This window comes from Saimiri boliviensis, chromosome 12, assembly GCF_048565385.1.
Source record: "Saimiri boliviensis isolate mSaiBol1 chromosome 12, mSaiBol1.pri, whole genome shotgun sequence".
In the NCBI taxonomy this organism is placed as follows: domain Eukaryota; kingdom Metazoa; phylum Chordata; class Mammalia; order Primates; family Cebidae; genus Saimiri; species Saimiri boliviensis.
Window position 1 is genome coordinate 80,530,449 of NC_133460.1, and position 12,579 is coordinate 80,543,027.

General features: G+C 42.9%; 1 protein-coding gene across 4 annotated transcripts in view; it reads left to right on the forward strand.

Annotated features, from left to right (window-relative positions):
* ENTPD1 (ectonucleoside triphosphate diphosphohydrolase 1) overlaps positions 1 to 11,529 on the forward strand; it is a 162,946-nt gene extending 151,417 nt beyond the window's left edge. For all 4 annotated transcript variants that reach the window (XM_039465144.2, XM_074382671.1, XM_010333240.3 and 1 more), the window contains 2 exons: positions 3,791 to 3,928; positions 5,235 to 11,529. In XM_039465144.2, the coding sequence (XP_039321078.1) occupies positions 3,791 to 3,928; positions 5,235 to 5,441 (345 nt within the window). In that variant the 3' untranslated portion in view covers positions 5,442 to 11,529. The remainder of the gene's footprint in view (positions 1 to 3,790; positions 3,929 to 5,234) is intronic.
* Positions 11,530 to 12,579: the final 1,050 nt, after the last annotated feature.

Sequence of the window (12,579 nt, forward strand, 5' to 3'; positions counted from 1 at the left end):
GCTTAGAGCCTTAGATCTATCATGAGCCGCTGCCTTGGGCTGGGTACATTGTGGCCTACTCCCCTCCTCCAACCCCCAAATCAGAGTTCTATTAGCAAGAAAGCAGGCAATTCAAAGAGTCTGCCCCAGGCACCACTGTGGTAAAATCCTCTGCATTTCCCCCAGGTCCAAGATATCTCCTATTTATTCATAAATTTGAAGTACAATGTTTTTCTTATCAGAGCCACTGAGCCATTTAACATCCAGTGCCACAAGATGAAAATCCAGGGATGACAGGTATGGGATCCACCCTGATTATAAAAGACAGCTCAGAACAGCAGCTGCTTTTAATTTGACAGTTGCAAAAGTGAATGGTGCTTTCATTCTTAAGAAATACCATTAATTAAAAATAGATGATTATCCCTGTCTGCACCGACAAGGGGAAAGAAAGGCTGAGCAAGAGCATGGAAGCTTGGCATTCTCTCCAGGTATTTTGTCTAGAACATAAAAGAAATGCGGTCAGGGCCTTCAGCAAGAGCTGTTCAAATATGTCTCAGCACTGTACAAAATGCTTAGCAGTGCTTTTTGGCAGCTGGTGGTGATATGTGGAGGAAGACAAGCATGTTGGAGTGGAGGCAATTTGAGACCAGGACTGTGTGTGGCTGCTGAGGAAGCAGATTTATGCTGCTCTTTGAAAAAAAATGACGTCTGGTTTAGATTAGAAGTTCTGTCAGGTTTCCTCTCTTATCCACATCTAAATTTTTACTCTATCAGATTATATTAGGCTAGGAATACTTATATGCAGACCTGTAGGTCTGTTCATGTAGGTCACGTGGGGAATGGTTCAGAAGCCCCAGAAATAAGCTAAGCAGGGCCTGCATTTGGGAAGATTCCTGAAGCATTTGGGGAAGGGGTTGCAGGGTTAGACCCCTGTCCTCACCCAGAGCCTACAGGGTTCATCTTCCCAAGCTGCATCGTCCACTCAGGCAAAAGCATAGTTTTGTCAAGTACATTGTTAGGAGGTAACTCTTCTTTACCTCCTAACTTCATCATAGGAAAGGACTGCTATTCCCGTATGGCTTGTGTTTGGGAATACTCCTTCTAAACACCTTTGGTAGAGAGAGAATTAACAATGTTTAAGCGTTGACAGTGGTGGACGTTTGCTTTCCATGCTTTATGCGTATCATATCATGCTGCCTGCCCTGCTTTGGCAAGGGAAATAAAATGCAAACCATATCTGCTGACACTCAGTCAGGTGCCTGAAGTCATTGTGTCTCTAAAGTAGAGAGACTAGAAGAGTGAGTGGAAGGGACACTCCACAGTTGTCTTCTGGCAGCTTCATTAGAAGGCTAGTAGAATCTTTCAGCAACCAGAAGACAGCCACTTTTCCACTCTGAAAATCTGGTCATTCAACACCTGATCAGCCCATGAGAACAATGTGATCAGATTCTATGCGTACTGATGACCAGTTATATCTCAGTGTACTCTGGATCGTCACATTCAGCCTCATGAATATTTAGCCTTTCTAGAGAAAGCTATCCCATTCTTGAAGATCCATCAAGATCTTCAAGATCCATCTATTCCACTGTCCTGGGAATAGAAAGGAGAGAAGGGAGAGGGGAAGGTGGGAGAGAGAGAGGAGAGTGGCCTCCTCTTCCAGTTTGGAGAGCACATAGTAATGAATCCACCCACAGGCATGAGCATGATCAGTCTGGATTGATGAAGAAGGTGGATGCCTTTTTGGCTTCTATATTTTTGGCTACTGTCATAACCTTCAGGAGGCCAGACTGCATAGACAATGTACTGCTTTTCAGAAGGAGGATGGGAATAGGGATATTGAAGAATTCAGGGAAATTCGGCCCAAATGGCATCTCCCAGTCCCCTACAAGGGATAGGACAGCCTTCAAGGACCTACAGGGGCTCAGCACTTTCAAGTTAGATCTAAGTATATTCTTGGGATTTTGTATCCCATAGGCATCCTTCAGTTGACAGGCCCACCAAGACTACATTGATGGGGAAGAGGTCTTTCCACAAAGGGAAAGCAGAATGCAGTGACTGAAAGAAAGGGAGGGACCTGGACAGGCAATGTCAACTGATGTCCACACCAAAGTCTCAAGAGGATGTCACATGCAGAGGAATCAATCACAGGGTAATTTCCAGAATTGTGCTGAAAAGACAAATTCCAAGCTGGGTCATTCTAAGAATTTCATCAGAGCAAGACAAGGCAGTCTGGTTATGGACTTATCCTTCCGGAAACAGGGGGCAGGCAGGAACCAAGTGAGAAACAGACCCCAGCCAGCAGTTAGTATTTGCAGGGGGATAACCCACAGGAGGGAGAGAAATCTGGGAAAAGGGGTATGGTTTAGGTATCCAGGAGATACTACATATAAAACACTTGGCATAGTTCCAGATGGTATATGATGCGTGCATAACAAATGTTCTCTCTCTGCCAAGGGTGTTCAGGAGGGAATGCCTATCTGAAGGGCAGAGTAACAGGGCAGCAGACAGAAGTCCAGGCTGAACATAGAGAGTTCTTGGCCTGTTGTCCTCAAATTGAGGGCAGGAGAGGAACAGCAGGCTGTGGGATGGCAGGCAGCTCTTAATATTTTTAGTAGGGAATAGGATGGGTAAACACAGGAAGGACTCAAGGAAACAACCACTTTGCATGACTCAGATGCAAAAAAAGACGTTAAGACAGAAGACAGAAGGTGAGATGTTGGGCAGTGTTAGCAGTCCTCAGCAAAATGCTCCTAAATGGTGTTCCAGAGCTGGGGTTCTCAAACTTTACTGTGCACATAAATCACCTGGGAATCATACTGGAATGCAGATTCTGAATTGGTAGTTCTGGGATGAGGACTAACCAGCTCCCAAGTGATGCTGATGCTGCCAGACCAGGGACTAAACTGAGTGGTAAGGCTTTTTATGACACTGTTAAGATGCTCACAGAAGGCCGGGTGCGGTGGCTCAAGCCTGTAATCCCAGCACTTTGGGAGGCCGAGGCGGGTGGATCACAAGGTCAAGAGATCGAGACCATCCTGGTCAACATGGTGAAACGCCGTCTCTACTAAAAATACAAAAAATTAGCTGGGCTTGGTGGCGCGTGCCTGTAATCCCAGCTACTCAGGAGGCTGAGGCAGGAGAATTGCCTGAACCCAGGAGGCGGAGGTTGCGGTGAGCCGAGATTGCGCCACTGCACTCCAGCCTGGGTAATAAGAGTGAAACTCCATCTCAAAAAAAAAAAAAAAAAAGATGCCCATAGAGGTTCTGGGCCAAAGGCTGTGGTCAAGAGCATATAGAAAACTCAGATTAAACAAAGTTTATGGCAGGCGTCCCCAAACTTTTTACACAAGGGGCCAGTTCACTGTCCCTCAGACCGTTGGAGGGCCGCCACATACTTGCTCTTCTCACTGACCAATGAAAGAGGTGCCCCTTCCTGAAGTGCGGCAGGAGGCTGGATAAATGGCCTCAGGGGGCCGCAGTTTGGGGACGCCTGGTTTAGGGGATGAAGAGAGGTACTAAAATTTAGTGTTTTGGAACCTCCTAGACCACAGGAACTGCTTTTTTTCCTGAAGTACCTATTATCTCATAGAAGCCTGTGCCGGAAAAGCTTCCTTAAAAGACTCTAAACTACAGAACCCTGCTCCCACTGAAGGAGTACAGCACCATCCCCAAAACCTCTGGAAGAGGCCAACCTTCAGGTGCACCAGAGCTGGGGGCTCTCCCTTCTCTTCGTCAGGTCTCGTAAAGAAAAAGGGGGTTACAGAGAGATGCCTATTGTACGAATATGATCTCTCCTTCACTTCCCTTCTAGATAAAAACATCTTTCACTGGAGTAAAGGAGAAGTACCTGAGTGAATACTGCTTTTCTGGTACCTACATCCTCTCCCTCCTTCTGCACGGCTATCATTTCACAGCTGATTCCTGGGAGCACATCCATTTCATTGGCAAGGTAATTTGGGGGCCTGTTGGGTTGGGGAAGTTGGGGTTCGGTGGTAGTGACTGAAGCAGTTTGGGGCTTGGAAGAGGTGGGAGGCAGCCTGGTGTGGCTTTGGCTGGATGTTCTATCATGCTGCTTCTAACCCTGGCATTCTGTGTCAAGCCCTCCTGGGTCTGTTGGCTCACTGTGAGCATCCTCTCTAAGGGCAGCTACTTGCATTCTCAGTTGCACCTTCCCACATAACAGTGACTAATTCCTTACAAAACAAAACACAAAATGGGATATTAAAGTAACAGCATTTCAGCAGCCACAATGACTATGTGTGCTGACTTCCATAAGCTAGGAAAGTATGATCATGGTTTCATCATCCTTGTTGCTTATTACTTCAAGGTTGACCAATTTGAAAGCTCTGTGTGAAGAAGGGGACTGAGTGGCTGTGAATGATGAGACCATTGCTTAGAAGCCAGTGTTAGCAGGAGCCCTGAAGAAGCAACCTCAGTGCTGTGCTTTACCATAGCACCACCTGCAGGCATCTAGGAATAGAGAACCCAGCTGAGCGACACATGCTTGACCAAATATATCCAGAGCAGTGTGTCTCTACCTTTTTAAGCCCATGCTCACTACTGGGGAAAACATTTCACCCCCTATATTAAATATGGTGATTTCAAGCAAGACAAATCATTGAGGCAAAGGGCTGTAGCAGCCCTGAGGATAATAGTGTCATTACATTCTTGGCGGTACTGATCTTGCTAATTCAAACTTAAATCTTTTCCTTGTTATAGTATTTGAGACTTCCTTTAATTCCAGCAGTTTATTTTGTTTAAAGGATTATACTTATGTCAAAATTTTAGGACTGACACACCAGGCAGTCATGGTGTGTGTGTGTGTGTGTGTGTGTGTGTGTGTGTGTGTGTATACATTTTTTTTTTTTAAAAAAGAGACAGGGTCTCACCCTGTCACCCAGTCTGGAGTGCAGTGGTATGATCATAGCTCACTGAAGCCTCCAACTCCTGGGATTAAGTGATCCTCCCCACCCAGCCTCCCAAATAGCTGAGAGTACAGACATGTTCCACCATGCCCAGCTAATTTGATTTTTTGGAGAGACAGGGTCAGGCTAGTCTCAAAATCCTGGCCTCAAGTGATCCTCCCTCCATAACCTCCCAAAGTGCTGAGATTACAGGCATGAGCCACTGTGCCCAGCCAGTGATTTCTATTTTTCGAACTCTTCCAATGCATGATCTAATAATTGTAAGCCCTAGGTGGTAACTGCTCTAACTCCTCCAACCACAAAACAACAGACTTTCCCCACTGTTTGCAGATCCAGAGGAGCGATGCCGGCTGGACTTTGGGCTACATGCTGAACCTGACCAACATGATCCCAGCTGAGCAACCATTGTCCGCACCTCTCTCCCACTCCACCTATGTCTTCCTCATGGTTCTGTTCTCCCTGGTCCTTGTCGCAGTGGCCATAATAGGCTTGATTATCTTTCACAAGCCTTCGTGTTTCTGGAAAGATATGGTATAGCAAGAGCAGCTGCAATATGCTGGCTGGAGTGAGAAAAAAATTATCCAGGGAGCGTTTTCCTCTATCACAGTGTTCAAGGCCATCCTTCCCTGTTTACCGGGGTCAGTCTTGACCAGTGTGATGCTTCCTTGGCTTTTGCTGAAGCCTTTCTTTTGGAGATATTCAACATCCTCTGCCTCAAGGACTTCCAGCAGAAACAGTCTCTTTAGTGAGTTTTTCCCCAGCTACCCCTTTCTCCTTTGTACTTTGTGCTTGTGTGGGTTTTAAAGACCTGCCACCTTTCATAATCTTTGCTTTATAAAAGAACAATATTGACTTTGTCTGGAAGAACTGAGAGTCCTGAGTCCTGTGATGGAGGCTGAACTGGCTGAAAGAAGAATCTCAGGAACTGATTCAGTTGTACTCTTGAAGAACCCCTTTCTCTCCTGTTTGCCATCCATTAAGAAAGCCATACAATGCCTTTGGAGAAGGCAGATACACATCACATTCCCAGCCTGCCCTGTGGGTAGGAGAATTTTCTACAGTAGGCAAATATGTGCTAAAGCAAAAGAGTTTTATAAGGAAATGTATGTGCTCATGCAGTCAGTACAGTTCTTAATCCCACCCAAAGCAGAGTGTCAATAAATCACATATTCCTAGGTGATACCTAAATGCTACAGAGTGGAACACTCATACCAGAGATTTGCAAAAAGCAGATATACATATACACATTAAAACATCAGGGCTTACTATGTGGTAGGTGGTATATACATATCACAAAGAAAAATACTTACAACTCAGGGTCATAAAAATGCATCTTCCAATGCATCATTTTACTATGGTAAAATATACATACATACAATTCACCAGTTTAACATTTAATTCATATTAAATACATACAAATCAGTGACATTTAGTACATTCACAGTGTTGTGCCACCATCACCACTATTTAGTTCCAGAACATTTGCATCATCAATTTGTCTAGAGACAAGACCATCCTGGGTAGGCACAAATCACAGATCTTTCTGTTTACAGCTGTGCAAACCAACTGTACCATAAAGATGGCTCACTGAGTTTTAAAGCCAAGCCACATCTTATTTTTCCAGGGCTTAATTTAGTGAGAGGGCAGCATTAGTGTGGAGTGTGGAGTGGCATGCTTTTGCCGTATCATGGAATTTACACATCAAAATGTGCAGGAGCCAAGTCTGAAAATGTTGTTGCCACGCCCATCACACAATATAGGCTTCGTTTGCTTATTCCATGAAGTATTTTGTGGAAGCAGCAGCAGCTATGAACTTTACCATGGAGACATGAAGAGATTGTACCCCTTTCCTTTAAGCACTGCTGCCAGAGTTACCTGTTGAGCAGGATTGCCTGGTGATGTTTCATTCTGACCTTGTCCCAAGTTCTCCATCTCTAGATCTGGGGACTGACTATTGAGCTGATGGGGAAAGAAAAGCTCTCACACAAACTAGAAGCCACATGTCCCTATATCTCTTAAATGATCAAGTCAATTTTGACAACAGCCAGGTGAATATAAAAACTTAATAAAGCTGTGGAATGGAACTCTTAATCTTCTTTTCTGCTACTTATAATTAAATTCACTGGACCTTGATTAGGAATCAAAATTCAAATTGGGACATGTTCAGATTCTCCTAGTGGTAGTTGCCTATACTGTCATCGCTGCTTATTCACTGAGCATTTGTGGTGTAGCACGCTCATAAGGGCATTACATTCATCTTCTCATTTAATCCTCATGACAATCTGAAGAAGGTAGGTGTTACCATTTCCACTTTGTAGAGACAGAAACTGAGGTTCAGAGAGGTTAAGTCATTTGCCCAAATGGCTGAGCCAAAGCCTGGCATGCACTTAATCGTTATTTTCTTTCCTGAACATACCACGCTGTCTCCTCATAACTCCCAAGCACGTACTTAAAACTCCACATGAATACAGAGTTCATGGGACATGGTATTAATAAAAAGGGAGGCAGAGAGCTGGTCTGTTCCCGAGAGGCTTGTAATTTAATATCATTCTGTTCATGTGCTTTAAGATGGAAGCACATGTGGCATATGATGCTAATCACGTTCCCACACTCCTGGCTTCCTAAGTTTACTGCTTGCTCACTGCACAGTGGATCGACATAAAATAGTGGCTGATGATAATGATGAAAATAAAGGTCAAGTAAGTTGAGCCAATAACAGCCCCCTTCTTCCTTCTGTCTGCATATACAAAGCACTGTCATGTACACAGTCTATTCTGACCCTCACAACAACCCATGAAAGTGTAAATATCATTTCCATTTTACAAATGAGGGTCACACAGACTACTACATGGCAGAGCAGACACTCGAACTCATGTCTTCTGCTTGAAGCCTATTGCTTTTTCTTTCTCCCTCAGCAAGTTGGAATTAGACCTCACAAGTCTCCTTCAGAGAACACAAATCTTTTCTTATTCCATTCCTGTTTTGTTGCCTAGGTCCAATCTCCCCCTCCCCACAGACAACAACAACAAAAATCCTTTAAGGTATTTGGGAGCCAAACTCCACTTGTTAAAATCTCAAATTATGGAGACAATCAGCAGACTGTCTTTTAGAGAGAAGGTTGGTTTGGAGGCAGATCTAACAGTCTGCTTTGGGCCACTCTGGGTGGGATAAGTGAAATAAGATGGGTCAGTATCAACTAATTTTAATATTGGATTTGTCTTTGGCTGTAACTGATTACGATTCTTCCCTGGATTTTCACCTAGGACTCAAAACTTGATTCTGCTAACCCTGTTACTTAATAAGATTGGAAGATGGGAGGTTTTTTTTTCTTTGAACCTACAGGGGAAAAAAGATCAGCAGAAATTGTTACTTCCTTTTTTTTTTGAGACAGAGTCTCACTCTGTTGTCCAGGCTGGAATGCAGTGGCACCATCTCGGCTCACTGCAACCTGTGCCTCCTGTATTCAAGTGATTCTCCTGCCTCAACCACCTGAGTAGCTGGGATTATAGGTACCCACCACCACACCCAGATAATTTTTGTATTTTTAGTAGAAACAAGGTTTCACCATGTTGGCCAGGCAGGTCTCAAACTCCCAACCTCAGGTGATCCACCTGCCTCAGCCTCCCAAAGTGCTGGGATTATAGGAATGAGCCACTGTGCCCAGCTAGAAGTGGTTACTTCTGTAGATAAAAGAATAACACTACTTAATCAGGCTTTCTGTGTAACAGAGAGAGAAAGAGAAAGAAAATGTAAAAATTTCAATTCTTCCAATTCTTAATAAGAAATATATAAATACAAGTTTTTAAAAGTACACTTCTTTTTAATGTTTTATCAGTCAAGGTCCCTGGAGGAAACAGATGACATACTCAAACTGGGTAACACAGGAGAGTTTTAAGAAAGCAACTAAATCCAAAATACTATCAACAAGGAATCAGTATAAAAATTAATACTTGTTTTTCTCATACTAAGTTTTCTTTTTCTTTCTTTTTTTTTTTTTTTTTTTTTTCTTTTGAGATAAGAGTTTTGCTATTGTTGCCTAGGCTGGAGTGCAATGACGTGATCTTGGCTCACCGCAACCTCTGCCTCCTTGGTTCATGCGATTCTCCTGCCTCAGTCTCTCGAGTAGTTGGGATTACACGCATGTGCCACCATGCCCAACTAATTTTTATATTTTTAGTTGAGACGGGAGTTTCTCCATGTTGGTCATGGTGGTCTCGAACTCTCAACCTCAGATGATCTGCCCGCCTCGGCCTCCCTAAGTGCTGGGATTACAGGCATGAGCCACCACGCCCGGCCTCATACTAAGTTTTCAAAATATGTTGTGTATATTACATTTACAGCACGTCTGAATTAGGACTAGCCATATTTCAAGTGCTCAGCTCGCATGTGGCTTGTAGCTATCATATTGGACAGCATGTATCCAAACGAATACACGTAAAGTTAAAGGTTAAAAGACACAGGAACTAAGCCCTCATTGTCTTTCCCTTGGGAGGTAGTTTAAAGAGCTATAGATACTGTAACATTCCAGCTATTATTTATTAGATGTGAAGCTTAATATTATTCCTATAAAAGCTTTTGAGATCCTAGGTTAGAATCTCTTTGTATTCCTCAGGTTTTGTTGCTGTCATATGAAGATGTGAAGGCAAGGGATGCCTGTTATTCAGGCCAAGGTGCCTGACAAGAGACCTTAGGAAAGTTTCGTCTGTATTTAAAGATAATTCTTGATGCTTACATTCCATACACAAAATGTAAATTTGAATATTAAAATAAAGATGAATTTTTTTTGGAGCTAGTCTTGCTTTGTTGCCCAGGCTGGAATGCAGTGGCATGATCATGGCTCACTGCAGTCTCAACCTCCTAGGCTCAAGTGATCCTTCTGCCTCAGCCTCTTAAGCAGCTAAGACTACAAGTGTGCACCACCATGCCTGGCTATTTTTGTTTGTTTGTTTGTTTTTTGTAGAGACGGGGTCTCCCTATGTTGCCCTACCTAGTCTCAAACTCCTGGCCTCAAGCAATCCTTTTGTTTTGGCCTCCCAGAGTGTTGAGATTACAGCTGTAAGCCACTGCGCCTGGCCAAGACGAATATTTTAATAGCTCACAGAACAAAGTTTGCCATGTAATGATAAAATTACTATTAAAATATATTTCCATTTATTGTCAGTTTAAAAGATGAACTGAGTTTTACCCAAACTGGGGTCTGGCCCCTCTCTGATTCAGATTCCAATAGTTGCTGTCCTGTTAGAACATGACAGTTGCTCATAACTAGCTGTGCTTACTAACCATGTTTCTTTCCATTTGTATTAGGTTTTTTACTTTTTATAACAGCCTCAAAGTTTCATGGCTCGCTGCAATAAACACTGATTTTCATGTTTGTGGGTCTGCTAGCCAGCTTGGCAGCTCTACTTCAGGTGGTAAGGCTGGATCAGACCTATTCCATATACCTCTTGTTCTCCTTGTCCACTGGTTTCTCAGGACATGTTCTCATAATGAACCCCGCAGAGGCTTGTGAAGGTGAGAGGAAACCAGGATGCCTCATAAGGCCTTGGCCAGGATGGGGTCTCCTGTCACTTCGTCACAGGCTATTACTGTAAGTCATATGACCAAGCTCAACAAAATATAAACAAGTTAGAAAAACAATGGAAAGAATGGCAAAGTCACAATGCAAAGGCCATGATTAATTTTAACACAGGAAAAAAGTGAAGCATTAAACTCGATTTAATATTCAATGTCTCATTAACTGAAATATAAAATATGTTTACTGTAAAATATTATCTGCTTATCTCACCAGAGAAATACTGTCTTTAAAAAATGTCATTACTACTAAGATGTCATCAGTCTGCAACTTCTTTCCATATCCTTAATTGAGATGCTCTGCAGCTCCCACATTAGCTTCACATTCTAAACTGGTAGATTTCCTAGGAAACCATACATCTATTTATTTTTCTTATTTTATATGTTTAGGACAAGGTGTAGCTAATTATCCAGCTTTTTATTTGCACACAAATCTAATATAACTGAACACAATCAGTTTTATCACAAGTACAATGGATTTTTTACAATAGTGAGGAAAGAGGTGCTTTTATGAGCCTTCTCTTTAGAAAAGTGGCATTCAAGACTTCATTTTATGTGAGGACTGCTCTATCTTTTGCATTGCTCTATTTTAGATAAACTAAGTTATAAATTGACACGATAATCATCTGACATGATCATCAGTGATGATAATCACTCTCATCAGCACTAGAGTTGACTTTTTGTTTTTATATCCTCTTTGCATTATCAATGGATTTTGTTGAAATAAAAATTATTTAATTTTTGGCCGGGCGCGGTGGCTCAAGCCTGTGATCCCAGCACTTTGGGAGGCCGAGGAGGGTGGATCATGAGGTTGAGACATTGAGACCATCCTGGTCAACATAGTGAAACCCCGTCTCTACTAAAAATACAAAAAACTAGCTGGGCATGGTGGCGCGTGCCTGTAATGCCAGCTACTTAGGAGGCTGAGGCAGGAGAATTGCCTGAGCCCAGGAGGCGGAGGTTGCGATGAGCCGAGATCGTGCCATTGCACTCCAGCCTGGGTAACAAGAGCGAAACTCCGTCTCAAAAAAAAAAAAAAAAAAAAATTATTTAATTTTAATTAACATAAATGATTCAAAAGTCCAGGGTGAGGCCTGAGGTTCTACATTTCCAGCAAGCTGCCAGGTAATGCCAATACATCTGTCCAGGAACCACACTTTGAGTACCAAAGGTCTAGACCACAATTATGATTCCAAAGAGTTTCTTTTACAGACTCTCAGATCAGTGTTCATCTACTACCTGACTGCTACCATTCATAGGCAGTCTGTTCCACAGTAGGCCAACTAAAGTGGCATTTACAAAGCTCACTCCTCTTACACAATAATCCAAGTGTTTCTTTGGTCATTTTTTCTGTGCCCCAGGAGATCCCTCTCTGCCTTGCCCTTTGCCTTTGGGGACCAGCACCTTGCACTCAGTCAAGGCCTAGAGTGCCTCAGAAAGATTTCTCCCAGCTCTCTTTCCCTGCCCTTCAGTGTATTCAGTGTATTACCTCCATGCTGTTAGTAGAGGCCCATAGGAAAGAGTAAGTAGGTTTTGCCAGTTCACATGCATCCTTTAAAAATGGTTTACAAGCCGGGCGCGGTGGCTCAAGCCTGTAATCCCAGCACTTTGGGAGGCTGAGGCGGGTGGATCACGAGGTCGAAGAGATCGAGACCATCCTGGTCAACATGGTGAAACCCCGTCTCTACTAAAAATACAAAAAATTAGCTGGGCATGGTGGCGCGTGCCTGTAATCCCAGCTACTCAGGAGGCTGAGGCAGGAGAATTGCCTGAACCCAGGAGGCGGAGGTTGCGGTGAGCCGAGATCGCGCCATTGCACTCCAGCCTGGGTAACAAGAGCGAAACTCTGTCTCAAAAAAAAAAAAAAAAAAAAAAAAAAAAAAAAAAAAAATGGTTTACAAGTTTAGCTGGTTTCTTATTGTTCTTGTCTATGGAATAAATAGAAAAATAATAAATAATAAAATAAATATTTAAAAAATAATAAATAATAATAAAACTTCTCCTGTTACTCTACTAGGGATGAAAGAGCTAATCATGTTCAAGAGTTAAGTTTAGATGGGTTTTTTAAAACTATGATTGTATTATTTCATTTTCATGCTGCTGA